Source organism: Tachyglossus aculeatus, chromosome 4, assembly GCF_015852505.1.
Source record: "Tachyglossus aculeatus isolate mTacAcu1 chromosome 4, mTacAcu1.pri, whole genome shotgun sequence".
In the NCBI taxonomy this organism is placed as follows: domain Eukaryota; kingdom Metazoa; phylum Chordata; class Mammalia; order Monotremata; family Tachyglossidae; genus Tachyglossus; species Tachyglossus aculeatus.
In genome coordinates, this window is record NC_052069.1 from 62276170 (window position 1) to 62292990 (window position 16821).

Sequence of the window (16821 nt, forward strand, 5' to 3'; positions counted from 1 at the left end):
AATCTGTTCCGCCCCTGATTTGCCCTCCCTCTGCCCACCCGCCAAGCTAGCTCTCTTCCTCCCTTCAAGGCCCTGCTGAGAGCTCACCTCCTCCAGGAGGCCTTCCCAGACTGAGCCCCTTCTTTCCTCTCCCCCTCGTCCCCCTCTCCATCCCCCCGTCTTACCTCCTTCCCTTCCCCACAGCACCTGTATATATGTATATATGGTTGTACATATTTATTACTCTATTTATTTATTTATTTATTTTACTTGTACATTTCTATCCTACTTATTTTATTTTGTTGGTATGTTTGGTTCTGTTCTCTGTCTCCCCCTTTTAGACTGTGAGCCCACTGTTGGGTAGGGACCGTCTCTATGTGATGCCAATTTGTACTTCCCAAGCGCTTAGTACAGTGCTCTGCACATAGTAAGCGCTCAATAAATACGATTGATTGATTGATTGAAGAGATGCTCGTTATCCACATGGGCACGCCGGGCAAGCGTGTTACAGAAACAAACACGCTGAGAAAACGGACCCATCGCAAAGGACAGACAGAATACGGCCACTTAAAGGTTCAGACCTTTTTAAGTTTATTACAGCAAAATCCCCCAGAACAGACCGGCTAACTGCTCAAAATGAGTTTGCAAACGGGTAAGACTTCACAAAAAAGATTTCGATGATTCCCCTCAGATGGTATTTCAATGCTCAGAATGGATAAACTATGAAGTGCAGGAAATTTTAGACACGGAATATACCCAAACCCACACAACTGTATATTCAGGAAAACAATAGCAGCACATACAGTCCAATGTATCTACCCAAGTAAGCATTTTCACAACATAAATATCAGAAAAATCTTCCTAAAAAATTTCTTGTACTGCACTCTCCCAGGAAAATCTTCCTAAAAAATTTATTGTACTGCACTCTCCCAGAAAAATCTTCCTAAAAAATTTCTTGTACTGCACTCTCCCAAGAGCTTACTTAGTACAGTGCTCAAACACCATTGATAAAGATATCCCAACGAGCTTTTTATTCTGCCAATGGGGACTAAATTATAGCACTTTTACGACTCGCAAAATCAGTGGTACGTACTAAACGCACACTATTCGCACAGCACTGTACTAAGCGCTTGGGAGAGCACAATCAAAACTCCCTCTCAAAATCTCCTTTGTGCAAATGGCTTGTCTAAAATCCGGCATGCACAGACCCAACTACCGACAAACAAAAAGCGGGGGAGGGTTTTTTAGGCTTGCGTACGAAATTTTACAACCGATTCAATCCTCATTAGTGATAAATCACTTCTAAAACTGGGGAAAGAAAATTACGCAAAATCATTTTATTACACCACAAGAGATAATTAGCCTTTCGGATCGCTGACTTATGCAATACAGAGATGGTTTACTATAAAAAAGTAAATCCCTAAGCAGGTGTTTTTCGGGGAGCTTGCGGACAGATTAAATAAACTTCCCTATTTTTTTCTGGGACCTTGCAGATAAATTAAATTCCCAATTTTTCTGGGACCTTGCGGATAAATTAAATTCCCCCAAGTCACAGACCGAATAAGGGGGCTCAGACACTGCATATACAACTGCAGAACAATCTCCACGGGCACAAATAATTCTCCCCGACTAGGAAGGCTTTATAGACCTGCAGTCAAAGATAGCTCTAGCACCTTTATACTAAAAATCATGATTCCCCTTGCTAGGCACTGTACCTCCTTTGTGGGCAAGGAATGTGTCTACCAACTCTGTTGTACTGAACTCTTCCAGACATGCTACACAAAGTAAGTGCTCAATAAATACCACTGACTGACTGAACCGTGAGATAATGGTAAGGAAAATCGAAGTGTAGGCCGTAGTTTGAACGCTAACCCAAACAGAACATGAGATCTCCGGGCCTAACCGAGGTGAACCAAACGAAGGACTAGCCAACTGGCATATTTAGAAAATGAATTTGGAGGACGCTTTGGGCAAGTTAAAAGTACCTAGGGTTGTTTATTAGAAAGGAGAAAGGAGGCCATCGCAAAGGAAAAGTTCTCCTGAGTGCATCCTCTTGGGCCCAGCGTATATGGGAGCAGCGAAGAAATACATGCGACGACTTAAAATTCTCACTCAAGTCCGAAATCACCACTTAGAAGCAAAACACATCAGCACCAAAAGAGAATGCTGGGTCAAAGGAGATGCGCTACCCTAACGTTATTAAAACATCCGTGAACCTTTCACGTCCAGGAAATAAAGGACAATTACGGGCCCAGAAAGCAGGTCTAAAATTTAGAAAGTCAGAATAAAGCCTGAAAGCTTGAGTTTATGATCCACCTTCCTTCTATACTGCTGCAGTTCTGTGTTTGTCTGGCTACTTTATTTCGGGGCCAGGCATTTTTAGCAAAATGGAGAGTATACGTACACGCCACGGCTCTAAGGAAAAGGCCGTTCAGCAGACTACAGAAACGTCAAGATCCGTAATTTGCTTCATCAAAAGCTTTTCTGGCTCGTTTGAGCTCTTCGTTCATCGTAAGCAAGTCTTTCACCCTGGCAAACTTCCTCGGGTCCTTACGGATCAAGAAGACGATATCTTCAACCTGCACACGACCTTGGCGTCCGATCGACATCGCTTTGTGCGTCTGTTACGAGGAAACGCGACAAGGTCAAGCTAGCTGAAAAATATGTCATCATCATCATCATCATCAATCGTACTTATTGAGCGCTTACTATGTGCAGAGCACTGTACTAAGCGCTTGGGAAGTACAAATTGGCAACACATAGAGACGGTCCCTACCCAACAGTGGGCTCACAGTCTAAAAGGGGGAGACAGAGAACAAAACCAAACATACCAACAAAATAAAATAAATAGGATAGATATGTACAAGTAAAATAAATAAATAAATAAATAGAGTAATAAATATGTACAACCATATATACATATATACAGGTGCTGTGGGGAAGGGAAGGAGGTAAGATGCCTTTCCCCCGTGATCCCTAAACATTCCCATCGCCCAACTCACTTTCTTCACTCCGGTCTCTCTCGCTTGCTCATACCCTCCTGCCTGGACCTCTCCCCCACTTCATATCCAGTAGGAACACCACTAGCCCCATCTTCAAACTCCTACTAAGATCATATCGCCTCCAGATTCCCCGACTGACCTCTCATCTCCCCACTGTTTAATAATACCAATGATGGCATTTGTTAAGTGCTTACTCTGTGCAAAGCGCTGGGGAGGATACGAGGCGATCAGGTTGTCCCACGTAAGGCTCACAGTCTGAATCACCATTTTACAGATGAGGTAACTGAGGCTCAGAGAAGTGAAGTGACTTGTCCAAGGCCACACAGCAGACATGTGGGGGAGCCGGGATTCGAACCCATGACCTCTGACTCCCGAGCCCGGGCTCTTTCCACTGAGCCACGCTGCTTCACTGTTTTCCCTCCCTTCTTTATTATCATCGCACTTGCGTCTTTAACCCTAAGCACTTGGGTGCTTTCCCACTAAACACTTAAGTCCAGATCTTTTTATCCGGTTGCATCCCCTTCTTGTAATATCTGTCTACACTTCTGTCCAGATCTTTTTATCTGGTTGCACCCCCTTCTCGTAATATCTGTCTACACTTATGACCAGATCTTTTTATCCGGCTGCACCCCCTTCTTGTAATATCTGTCTACGCTTATGTCCAGATCTTTTTATCCGGTTGCACCCCCTTCTTGTAATATCTGTCTACACTTCTGTCCAGATCTTTTTATCCGGTTGCACCCCCTTCTTGTAATATCTGTCTACACTTCTGTCCAGATCTTTTTATCCGGTTGCACCCCCTTCTTGTAATATCTGTCTACACTTCTGTCCAGATCTTTTTATCCGGTTGCACCCCCTTCTTGTAATATCTGTCTACACTTCTGTCCAGATCTTTTTATCCGGTTGCACCCCCTTCTTGTAATATCTGTCTACACTTCTGTCCAGATCTTTTTATCCGGTTGCACCCCCTTCTTGTAATATCTGTCTGCACAGCTAGATTGTAATCCCTCTGAGGATGGGAATCACATCTTCGATCTCCATTTTCTCCCAAGTGCCTAATACAATGTGTCGCGTACACTAAGCACTCGAATATCACTGATTGACAATATTTGCAAACAGGGCACTGATAGTGTTAGTTTCACAAAGTTCAGTGCTCCAGAGGGCAACCACAATTCAGCACGATAAACACTGGAGAAATCTCACCATTTCAGTGATAAACTCTATGACGAGATCTTCCAGAATATCAACCGACTCTGTGTAAGGGTTCTGGTCATCTCCAAATCCATACATCATACATCTCACTGGGAGGGAAAAAAAAAAAAAAATCACATTTGAACAGATACCGCTTTGTCCCCTAAATTCTTCGAACTGGAGTTGGGGGTTAACCTTATAGAGATGAAAATTTAAATTGGTATTTGAGGTTGGAAGCGAAAGGGGACAAAGCACCTTCCACGTATGAAATGTTTCTGCGTAAATGTTCCATTTCATTTCAAAGTACTACGTAAAGGCGGGTTCCTTTTATTGCATTGCATTTCAATTATTGGATAGAGCAACTGTCTGGGAGATAGAAGGATATGGGTTCTAATCCCGGCTCTGCCATGTCATTCATTCAATTGTATTTACTGAGTGCTTACTGTGCGCACAGCACTGTGCTAAGCACTTGTGAAAGTACAATACAGCAATAGAGACCATCCCTGCCCACAACGAGCTCCCATTCTAGAGGATGTGGCGGGGGGGGAGACATCAATACAAGTATATTCATTCATTCAATCATATTTCTTGAGCGCTTACAAGTACACAGACATCAGCATCTGCTGTGTGAGTTTGGGCAAGTCACTAAACTTCTCTGTGCCTCAGTTCCCTCATCTGTAAAATGGGGATTAAGGCTGTGAACCCTTTGTCAGGGACTGCCCAACCCGATTACCTTGTATCTAACCCTGTGCTTAGAACGATGCCTGGCATACGATGATGATGATATTTGTTAAGCGCCTACTATGTGCCAAGCACTGTTCTAAGCGCTGGGGGAGATACAAGGCAATCTGGTTGTCCCAAGTGGGGCTCAAAGTCTTTAACCCCCATTTTACAGATGAGGTAACTGAGGCCCAGAGAAGTGAAGTGACTTGCCCAAAATCACACAGCTGACAAGGGGCGGAGCCGGAATTAGAACCCATGACCTCTGACTCCCAAACACATGCTTTTTCATTCATTCATCCATTCAATCACATTTATTGAGTGCTTACTGTGTGCAGAGCACTGTACTAAACTCCTGGGAAGTACAAGTTGGCAACATATAGAGATGGTCCCTACCTAACAACGGGCTCACAGTCTAGAAGGGGGAGACGGACAACGAAACAAAACATGTGGACAGGTGTCAAGTCGTCAGAACGAACAGAATTAAAGCTAAATGCACATCATTAACAAAAGGAATAGAATAGTAAATATGCACAGGTAAAATAGAGTAATAAATCTGTACAAACATATATACAGGTGCTGTGGGGAGGGGAAGGAGGTAGGGCCGGGGGGATGGGGAGGAGGAGAGGAAAAAGGGGGCTCAACCTGGGAAGGCCTCCTGGAGGAGGTGAGCTCTCAGTAGGGCTTTGAAGGGAGGAAGAGAGCTAGCTTGGCAGATGTGCGGAGGGAGGGCATTCCAGGACAGGGAGAGGACGTGGGTCGGGGGTTGACGGTGGGACGGGTGAGAATAAATACGATTGAATGAGTCAACGAGGCCCAGAAGCGGAGGGTGCGGGCTGGGCTAGAGAAGCGGGGGAAGAAGAGGAGGAGAGAGCTGGAAAGGAACAGGTTCAGGATGAAAGGGAGCTTACCTATAATGGAGCGGGGCTTCCAAAGGCCACACATGGCAGCAGCTGTGGAGGGAGGGGAAGGACGGGGAAGGATGCGAGGGGTGGGGAGGGTTTGGATGGGGATGAGTTGGCGGGGGCCTGGGCGGGGAGAGGGGGAAGACGGGTGGTGATGAGAAAGGAGAACTGGGATGCGGTGGCGGGGAGAAAGGGAGGGAGGGGGTTGGAAGGGAGGAGTTCCTACATCTACGGTTCTGTTGTTGTTCTCCTCAACACGCTCTCCAACCTTGGCTTCACAGACTCCGTCCTCTCCTGGTTCTCCTCTTATCTCTCCGGCCGTTCATTCTCAGTCTCTTTTGCGGGCTCCTCCTCCCCCTCCCATCCCCTTACTGTAGGGGTTCCTCAAGGGTCAGTTCTTGGTCCCCTTCTGTTCTCGATCTACACTCACTCCCTTGGTGACCTCATTCGCTCCCACGGCTTCAACTATCATCTCTACGCTGAAGACACCCAGATCTACATCTCTGCCCCTGCTCTCTCCCCCTCTCTCCAGGCTCGCATCTCCTCCTGCCTTCAGGACGTCTCCATCTGGATGTCTGCCCGCCACCTAAAACTCAACATGTCCAAGACTGAACTCCTTGTCTTCCCTCCCAAACCCTGCCCTCTCCCTGACTTTCCCATCACTGTTGACGGCACTACCATCCTTCCCGTCTCACAGGCCCGCAACCTCTGCCCATCCGCCAAGCTCGCTCTCTTCCTCCCTTCAAGGCCCTCCTGAGAGCTCACCTCCTCCAGGAGGCCTTCCCACACTGAGCCCCCTCCTTCCTCTCCCCCTCGTCCCCCTCTCCATCCCCCCGTCTTACCTCCTTCCCTTCCCCACAGCACCTGCATATATGTATATGTTTGTACATGTTTATTACTCTATTTATTTATTTTACTTGTACATATCTATTCTATTTATTTTATTTTGTTAATATGTTTGGTTTTGTTCCCTATCTTCCCCTTCTAGACTGTGAGCCCACTTATGAGTAGGGACCGTCTCTATATGTTGCCAACTTGTACTTCCCAAGCGCTTAGTACAGTGCTCTGCACACAGTAAGCGCTCAATAAATACAATTGATTGATAGATTGATTGATTGGAAGGAGTTTTTAGGCCACTAGGTAGCCAGGATACCATTTAGTGCCATTTAGAGGGATTCTGGGGAAGGGGGAGGGAGGGAGAAAGAGAGGGAAAGAGCTGGGTGGGAGAGGGGAAGGGGAAGGTGAGGAATGGGAAGGGCAGTTGGGAACAGGGGAATGGATAGTTCATGGTGAGGTCAGCAAGGTAAATGACAGCACAGTGGGTAGTTAATTAACATGCAGTAGCAATAATAAAACACGTAGGTGATGACATCACAGAGAGTAGTTAACAATTCACATGCTATGGCGATAATAAAATAAGCAGACGATGATATCACAGAGAGCAGATAACAATGAATATGCGATGGCAAAAAATAAGCAGATGACATCACAGAGAGCAGTTAGCAATTCACATGCGATGGCAGTAAAATAAGCAGGTGACGACATCACTGAGACATTAACAATTAATGTAGAGAAGCAGCGTGGCTCAGTGGAAAGAGCCCGGGCTTTGGAGTCAGAGGTCATGGGTTCGAATCCCGGCTCTGCCAATTGTCAGCTCTGTGACTTGGGGCAAGTCACTTCACTTCTCTGGGCCTCAGTTCCCTCATCTTTACAATGGGGATGAAGTCTGTGAGCCCCCTGTGGGACAACCTGATCACCTTGTAACCTCCCCAGCGCTTAGAACAGTGATTTGCACAGAGTAAGTGCTTAATAAATGCTATTATTATTTACATTCGATGGGAATAATAAAATAAGCAGATATCACAGAGAGCAGTTAACAATTAACACGCAGAAGCGACCACAAAATAGGCAGGTGATGCTCAAAGCAGAAGGATGAACTGTCCGTAAGTCAGTCAAATTGTAAGTATTTATTACTCTATTTATTTATTTATTTTACTTGTACATATCTATTCTATTTATTTTGTTTTGTTAATCTGTTTTGTTTTGTTCTCTGTCTCCCCCTCCTAGACTGTGAGCCCGCCGCTGAGTAGGGACCGTCTCTATATGGTACCAACTTGGGACTTCCCAAGCGCTTAGTCCAGTGCTCTGCACACAGTAAGCGCTCAATAAATATGACTGATTGATTGATTGATTACATTTCAGTAAACTTCATGGAGGAAGCATTCTCCCTTTCTTAGGGGTTCACGTCAATATAATTAATATGTTGCCAACTTGTACTTCCCAAGCGCTTAGTCCAGGGCTCTGCACACAGTAAGTGCTCAATAAATACGATTGATTGATTGATTGACTGATTACATTTCAGTAAACTTCATGGAGGAAGCATTCTCCCTTTCTTAGGGGTTCACGTCAATATAATTAATATGTTGCCAACTTGTACTTCCCAAGCGCTTAGTCCAGGGCTCTGCACACAGTAAGCGCTCAATAAATACAATTGATTGATTGATTGACTGATTACATTTCAGTAAACTTCATGGAGGAAGCATTCTCCCTTTCTTAGGGGTTCACGTCAATATAATTAATATGCTGCCAACTTGTACTTCCCAAGCGCTTAGTCCAGGGCTCTGCACACAGTAAGCGCTCAATAAATACAATTGATTGATTGATTGATTGACTGATTACATTTCAGTAAACTTCATGGAGGAAGCATTCTCCCTTTCTTAGGGGTTCACGTCAATATAATTAATATGCTGCCAACTTGTACTTCCCAAGCGCTTAGTCCAGTGCTCTGCACACAGTAAGCGCTCAATAAATACGACTGATTGATTGATTGATTGATCAAATCAAATCAAAAGAGGTGAATGGCAAAGAGAGTCCAGGGGCTCTTGGCAAACATGTCTCCGAGGTGGTGGAGGATGGAGTCCTATGGATGGCAGTTCTGGAGTAGGGTGGGACCTCTCTCCCTCGCCCCCCTCTCCATCCCCCCCATCTTACCTCCTTCCCTTCCCCACAGCACCTGTATATATGGATATATGTTTGTACATATTTATTACTCTATTTATTTATTTATTTTACATGGACATATCTATTCTATTTATTTTATTTTGTTAGTATGTTTGGTTTTGTTGTCTGTCTCCCCCTTTTAGACCGTGAGCCCACCGTTGGGTAGGGACCGTCTCTATCTGTTGCCAACTTGTACTTCCCAAGCGCTTAGTCCAGTGCTCTGCACACAGTAAGCGCTCAATAAATACGATTGATTGATTGATTGATTAAGCGGGGTGGGGGGGTCAAGGGAGCGGAGATGCCTGGGGAGAGGAGGGAACAGCCAAACAGCATGGGTGGGCTGACTAGGTGCGAATGAGGATGTTGTTAAAGTAACTCGGGGATAAAAAGGGCCTTTTTCTCGGGGGAGGGAGAGGGGGAATCAGTCAGGTCCGGACTTGGGGGGCTCCTTAAAGAAGGTCGCTTATGTGGGGGGGAGTGGAAGCAGGGGGACCCAATGTCCCACGTTCCCCCTCTTCCCCCTCTCCATCCCCCCCACCTTACCTCCTTCTCTTCCCCACAGCTCCTGTATAATAATAATAATAATAATAATGATAGCATTTATTCATCATCATCATCATCATCATCATCAATCGTATTTATTGAGCGCTTACTGTGTGCAGAGCACTGTACTAAGCGCTTGGGAAGTACAAATTGGCAACATCTAGAGACAGTCCCTACCCAACAGTGGGCTCACAGTCTAAAAGGGGGAGACAAAACCAAACATACTAACAAAATAAAATAACTAGAATTTATTAAGCGCTTACTATGTGCAAAGCACTGTTCTAAGCGCTGGGGGGGTTACAAGGTGACCAGGTTGTCCCAGGGGGGGCGGGGGGCTCCCAGTCTTCATCCCCATTTTCCAGATGAGGGAACCGAGGCCCAGAGAAGTGAAGTGACTTGCCCAAAGTCACCCAGCTGACAAGTGGAGGAGCCGGGATTTGAACCCGTGACCTCTGACTCCAAAGCCCGGACTCCTTCCACTGAGCCACGCTGCTTCTCAATATATATGTAGGTACCTATTTATTACTCTATTTATTGATTTATTTTACTTGTACCTATCTCTTCTATTTATCTTATTTTGTTAATACGTTTGGTTTTGTTCCCTGTCTCCCCCTTCTAGCCTGTGAGCCCGCTGTTGGGTAGGGGCCGTCTCTAGGTGTTGCCAACTTGGACTTCCCAAGCGCTTAGTCCAGTGCTCTGCACACGGTAAGCGCTCAATAAATACGATTGATTGATTGATTGATCCCAGCTGGCTACTTGGACAGAGTGGAGGTGGCTTCGAGGGGTGAGTGCAGTGATGCTCGGTGTCCTCGGGCGGGGGACGGCCTGAGCCCCGCTGCTTCTCTACATATGCTTCTCACATATAGCAAGCCAACTTGTACTTCCCAAGCGCTTAGTACAGTGCTCTGCACACAGTAAGCGCTCAATACATACGATTGACTGCTATAGTAAGCGCTTAACAAATACCATCACTATTACGCCGGGTCTTGCCGCGCCCTGCAGTCAACGAGGGAACTCGTAAATGCCACAGAAACTTACGTTCTTTGGAGAAGAGTCTTTTCCTTTTCCCCTGCCCGCCGTCCGCTCCCCCTCCGGCTTCTTCACTGTCTTCTTCAAACTGGCACGCAAGAGGGGGGAGAAAAGGACAGGCGGTTGCTTTATCAATCAGCGGTATTTATGGAGCGCTTACTACATTCAGAGCACTCAACTAAGCATTTGGGAGGGTAGAATCCCTCCTCCAGGAGGCCTTCCCACACTGAGCCCCCTCCTTCCCCTCCCCACAGCACCTGTACATATTTATTGCTCTATTTATTTATTTATTTTACTTGTACATATTTATTCTATTTATTTTATTTTGTTAATCTGTTTTGTTGTCTGTCTCCCCCTTCTAGACCGTGAGCCCGCTGTTGGGTAGGGACCGTCTCTAGATGTTGCCGACTTGGACTTCCCAAGCGCTTAGTCCAGTGCTCTGCGCACAGTAGGCGCTCAATAAATACGGTTGAATGAATGAACAGAAGACGAGAGTTAACCGACACGTTTCCTTCCAATGCAGAGGTTATCGTCCATTCATTCATTCAATCACATTTATTGAGCGTCCATCCCCCCCATCTTACCTCCTTCCCTTCCCCACAGCACCTGTATATATGTATACATATTTGTACATGTTTATCACTCTATTTATTTATTTATTTATTTTACTTGTACATATCTATCCTATTTTTTTTATTTTGTTAGTATGTTTGGTTTTGCCCTCTGTCTCCCCCTTTTAGACTGTGAGCCCACTGTTGGGTAGGGACTGCCTCTACATGTTGCCAATTTGTACTTCCCAAGCGCTTAGTACAGTGCTCTACACATAGTAAGCGCTCAATAAATACAATTGATTGATTGATTGAGCGTTTACTGTGTGCGGAGCACTGTACTAAGCGCTTGGGAAGTACAAATCGGCAACATCTAGAGACGGTCCCTACCCAACAGCGGGCTCACAGTCGAGAAGTCTAGGACAGATCTCTAGACTTGTCAGCTGTGTGACTTTGGGCAAGTCACTTAATTTCTCTGAACCTCAGTTCCCTCATCTGGAAAATGGGGATGAAGACTGTGAGCCCCCAGTGGGACAACCTGATTACTTTGTATCCCCCCTCCACGGTGCTTGGCACATAGTAAGCACTCAACAAATACCATCATTATTAGAGAAGCGGCGTGGCTCAGTGGAAAGAGCCTGGGCTTTGGAGTCAGAGGTCATGGGTTCTAATCCCGACTCTGCCACTTGTCAGCTGGGTGACTTTGGGCAAGTCACTTCACTTCTCTGGGCCTCAGTTCCCTCATCTGGAAGATGGGGATTAAGATTGTGAGCCCCCCGTGGGACAACCTGACCACCTTGTATCCCCCCAGTGCTTAGAACAGTGCTTGGCACATAGTAAGTGCTAAACAAATACCATCACTATGAGAAGCAGCGTGGCTCAGTGGGAAAGAGCACGGACTTTGGAGTCAGAGGTCATGGGTTCAAATCCCAGCTCCGCCAATTGTCAGCTGTGTGACTCTGGGCAAGTCACTTAACTTCTCTGTGCCTCAGTTGCCTCATCTGTAAAATGGGGATTAAGACTGTGAGCCCCCTGTGGGACAAAAAATCACCTTGTAACCTCCCCAGTGCTTAGAACAGTGCTTTGCACATATTAAGCACTTAATAAATGCCATTATTATTATTATTATTATTATTATTATTCTCCGTGCCTCAATTCCCTCATCTGTCAAATGAAGATGAAGACTGTGAGCCCCCACCATGGGACAACCTGATCACCTTGTAACCTCCCGAGTGCTTAGAACAGTGCTTTGCACATAGTAAGCGCTTTATAAATGTCATCATTATTATTATCATCTCGGTTAGAGAAGCAGCGTGGTTCAGTGGAAAGAGCCCGGGCTTGGGAGTCGGAGGTCATGGGTTCTAATCCAGGCTCCGCCACACGTCTGCTGTGTGACTTTGGGCAAGCCAATTCACTTCTCTGAGCCTCAGTGACCTCATCTGTCAAATGGGGATGAAGACTGGGAGCCCCCCGTGGGACAACCTGATCACCTTGTAACCTCCCCAGCGCTCAGAACAGTGCTTTGCCCATAGTAAGCGCTTAATAAATGTCATTATTATTATTATCTCGGTTAGAGAAGCAGCGTGGTTCAGTGGAAAGAGCCCGGGCTTGGGAGTCGGAGGTCATGGGTTCTAATCCAGGCTCTGCCACACGTCTGCTGTGTGGCCTTGGGCAAGTCAATTCACTTCTCTGAGCCTCAGTGACTTCATCTGTCAAATGGGGATGAAGACTGTGAGCCCCCCGTGGGACAACCTGATCACCTCCCTTCAAAGCCCGACTGAGAGCTCACCTCCTCCAGGAGGCCTTCCCAGACTGAGCCCCCTTTTTTCTTTCCCCCTCCCTATCCCCCCGGCCCTACCTCCTTCCCCACACAGCACCTGTATATGTTTGTACAGATTTATTACTCTATTTGTTTTACTTGTACAAATTTACTATTCTACTTATTTTCTCAATGATGTCCATCTACTTCTCTTTATTCTGACGACTTGACACGTGTCCACATGTTTTGTTTTGTTCCCTGTCTCCCCCTTTTAGACTGTGAGCCCACTGTTGGGTAGGGACCGTCTCTAGATGTTGCCAACTTGTACTTCCCAAGCGCTTAGTACAGTGCCCTGCACACAGTAGGTGCTCAATAAATACGACTGAATGAAGGAATGAAATGAATGAATCACCTTGTATTCCCCCCGCGCTTAGAACAGTGCTTTGCAGAGCCCGCTGTTGGGTAGGGGCCGTCTCTAGATGTTGATGATAATGATGATGGGATTTATTAAGCGCTTACTATGTGCAAAGCACTGCTCTAAGCGCTGGGGAGATTACAAGGTGATCAGGTTGTCCCACAGGAGGCTTACAGTCCTAATCCCTATTTTACAGATGAGGGAACTGAGGCCCAGAGAAATTACTCATTCATTCATTCAATCGTATTTATTGAGTGCTCACTGTGTGCACAGCACTGTACTAAGCGCTTGGGAAGTCCAAGTTGGCAACATATAGAGGCGGTTCCTACCCAACAGCGGGCTCACAGTCTAGAAGGGGGAGACAGACAACAAAACAAAACATGTAGACAGGTGTCAAAATCATCAGAACAAATAGAATTAAAGCTATATGTACGTCATTAACAAAATAAAAAGAATAATAAATATGCACTAAACGTTTTCCAATGGCTGTTAACACTGTCCAAACATTTCCTAACATAGTGTTGTGATGACCCAGCCAAGGGGACAAAGTCTCAGTTATATTTTCAACACAGTCTTATAGATGTCTCTTAAATATCTGATGCAGAAAGAAATATTTGATACCACCAGCATCTGAATCTTCCTTGTCCCATACCAGGGCATTGGAGAATTTCATTGTTTGGAGAAAGTCTTGTAGACAGATAACCTCTACCTAGTCAATGAGTAACAAATATTCTACGAATTGTACATACCAGTGTAAAAAAAAAAATAAAAAATAATTAACTGACTTGCCCCCAATCACACAGCTGACAAATGGCGGAGTCGGGATTCGAACCCATGACCTCTGACTCCAAAGCCCGGGCTCTTTCCACTGAGCCACGCTACAACTTTTGTATTTCCCAAGTGCTTAGGACAGTGCTCTGCACACAGTAAGCGCTCAATAAATACGACTGAATGAGAAAGCGCTTAAGAAATGCCATCACTGAGGCCTTCCCAGACTGAGCCCCCTCCTTCCTCTCCCCCTCCTCATCCCCTCCCCGCCTTACCTCCTTCCCCTCCCCACAGCACCTGTATATATGTATAGATGTTTGTACGTATTTATTACTCTATTTATTTATTTTATTTGTACATATTTATTCTATTTATTTTATTTGGTTTATATGTTTTGTTGTCTGTCTCCCCCTTCTAGACTGTGAGCCCGCTGTTCGGTAGGGACCGTCTCTAGATGTTGCCAACTTGTACGTCCCATGCGCTTAGTACAGTGCTCTGCACACAGTAAGGGCTCAATAAATACGACTGACTGAATGAATGAATTCTATTTATTTTATTTTGTTAATATGTTTTGTTTTGCTGTCTGTCTCCCCCTTCTAGACTGTGAGCCCACTGTTGGGTAGGGGCCGCCTCTATATGTTACCAACTTGTACTTCCCAAGGTGCTTAGTACAGTGCTGTGCACACAGTAAGCGCTCAATAAATGATTGAATGAATTAATTAATAAATTACTCTATTTTACTTGTACGTATTTACTATTCTATTTATTTTACTTTGTTAATATGTTTTGTTTTGTTTTGTTGCCAGTCTCCCCCCTCCTAGACTGTGAGCCCGTTGTTGGGTAGGGACCGTCTCTATATGTTGCCAACTTGGACTTCCCAAGCGCTTAGTCCAGTGCTCTGCAACAGTAAGCGCTCAATAAATACGACTGACTGAATGAATGAATTCCATTTATTTTATTTTATTAATATGTTTTGTTTTGCTGTCTGTCTCCCCCTTCTAGACTGTGAGCCCGCTGTTGGGTAGGGACCGCCTCTAGATGTTGCCGACTTGGACTTCCCAAGCGTTTAGTACAGTGCTCTGCACACAGTAAGTGCTCAATAAATGATTGAATGAATTAATAAATTACTGTATTTTACTTGTACATCTTTACTATTCTATTTATTTTATTTTGTTAATATGTTTAGTTTTGTTGTCAGTCTTCCTCTTCTAGCCTGTGAGCCCGCTGTTGGGTAGGGACCGCCTCTATACGTTGCCAACTTGGACTTCCCAAGCGCTTAGTCAAGTGCTTTGCACACAGTAAGCGCTCAATAAATACGATTGAATGCATGAATGCATTCTATTTATTTTATTTTGTTAATATGTTTTGCTTTGCTGTCTGTCTCCCCCTTCTAGCCTGTGAGCCCGCTGTTGGGTAGGGACCGTCTCTAGATGTTGCCAACTTGTACTTCCCAAGCGCTTAGTACATGCTCTGCACACAGTAATTGCTCAATAAATACGATTGAATGAATGAATGAATTACTCTATTTTACTTGTACATATCTATTCTATTTATTTTACTTCGTTAATATGCTTTGTTTTGTTGTCTGTCTCCCCCTTCTAGACTGTGAGCCCGCTGTTGGGTAGGGACCGTCTCTAGATGTTGCCAACTTGGACTTCCCAAGTGCTTAGCACAGTGCTCTGCACACAGTAAGCGCTCAATAAATATGACTGAATGAATGAATTCTATTTATTTTATTTTGTTAATCTGTTTTGTTGTCCGTCTCCCCCTTCTAGCCTGTGAGCCCGCTGTTGGGTAGTGACCGCCTCTAGATGTTGCCAACTTGGACTTCCCAAGCGCTTAGCCCAGTGCTCTGCACACAGTAAGCGCTCAATAAATATGACTGAATGAATGAATTCTATTTATTTTATTTTGTTAATCTGTTTTGTTGTCCGTCTCCCCCTTCTAGCCTGTGAGCCCGCTGTTGGGTAGTGACCGCCTCTAGATGTTGCCAACTTGGACTTCCCAAGCGCTTAGTCCAGTGCTCTGCACATAGTAAGCGCTCAATAAATATGACTGAATGAATGAATTCTATTTATTTTATTTTGTTAATCTGTTTTGTTGTCCGTCTCCCCCTTCTAGCCTGTGAGCCCGCTGTCGGGTAGGGACCGCCTCTAGATGTTGCCCACTTGGACTTCCCAAGCGCTTAGTCCAGTGCTCCGCACACAGTAATAGCTCAATAAATACGACTGAGTGAATGAATTACTCTGTTTTACTTGTACATATTTACTATACTATTTATTTTACTTCCCTGCCCTACAGTGGGCTCACAGTCTAAAAGGGGGAGACAGGGAACAAAACCAAACATACTAACAAAATAAAATAAATGGAATAGATATGGACAGGTAAAATAAATAAATTAATAGAGTAATAAATATGTACAAACATGCAAATACGCACATGGTAAGCGCTTAACAAATACCATCATTATTATTATTATTTATTGAATACGATGGATTGAATGAAGGAAGGAAGGAATGAGTGGCAGGGCCGGAGGGAAGGAAGGACCGGACTGGATTCCATCGGACCGGACCGCCCGGCCGTCCCTCCTTCCGGTCCTCCATCATTCATTCATTCATTCATTCACTCATTCATTCATCCAACCGTATTTATTGAGCGCTTCCTGTGTGCAGAACACTGTACTAAGCGCTTGGGAAGTCCAAGGGGGCAGCATGGAGTGGACGGGACAGACGGAGCGACCGAGCGAGCGCCTCACCGTGGGGTCCTCCTCCTCGTCCGCCATGACGCCCTCCTCCTCCGCTCCCGATGGCTCCCGCCCGGGCAGCGCCGGACTTCCGGTGTCGTCACTTCCGGGGGCTCCGCTCCGCCCCCGCGTGACAATCCAGGCCGGGGCTTCCTCTCCGCCCAGAGGCCCCGGGCCGGCGGCCGCGCGGACCGCGCCTGCGCACTGGGATCGGCCCAG

The 16821-nt window shown here is 45.6% G+C and overlaps 1 protein-coding gene across 2 annotated transcripts; it reads right to left on the reverse strand.

Moving 5' to 3' along the window:
• Window positions 1-1860: 1860 nt before the first annotated feature.
• TAF13 (TATA-box binding protein associated factor 13) lies at window positions 1861-16687 on the reverse strand. 2 transcript variants are annotated; one of them, XM_038745494.1, is made up of 4 exons: window positions 16615-16687; window positions 10379-10457; window positions 4185-4282; window positions 1861-2600 (listed from the first exon to the last, which is right to left on the reverse strand). In XM_038745494.1, exons 1-4 carry the CDS (start codon window positions 16639-16641, stop codon window positions 2430-2432), a joined length of 375 nt encoding a protein of 124 aa, XP_038601422.1. In that variant the 5' UTR covers window positions 16642-16687; the 3' UTR covers window positions 1861-2429. The 2 variants fall into 2 exon arrangements, with proteins under 2 accessions (XP_038601422.1, XP_038601423.1); XM_038745495.1 differs by lacking the exon at window positions 16615-16687 and adding an exon at window positions 13716-13748.
• Between the last annotated feature and the right edge of the window lie 134 nt (window positions 16688-16821).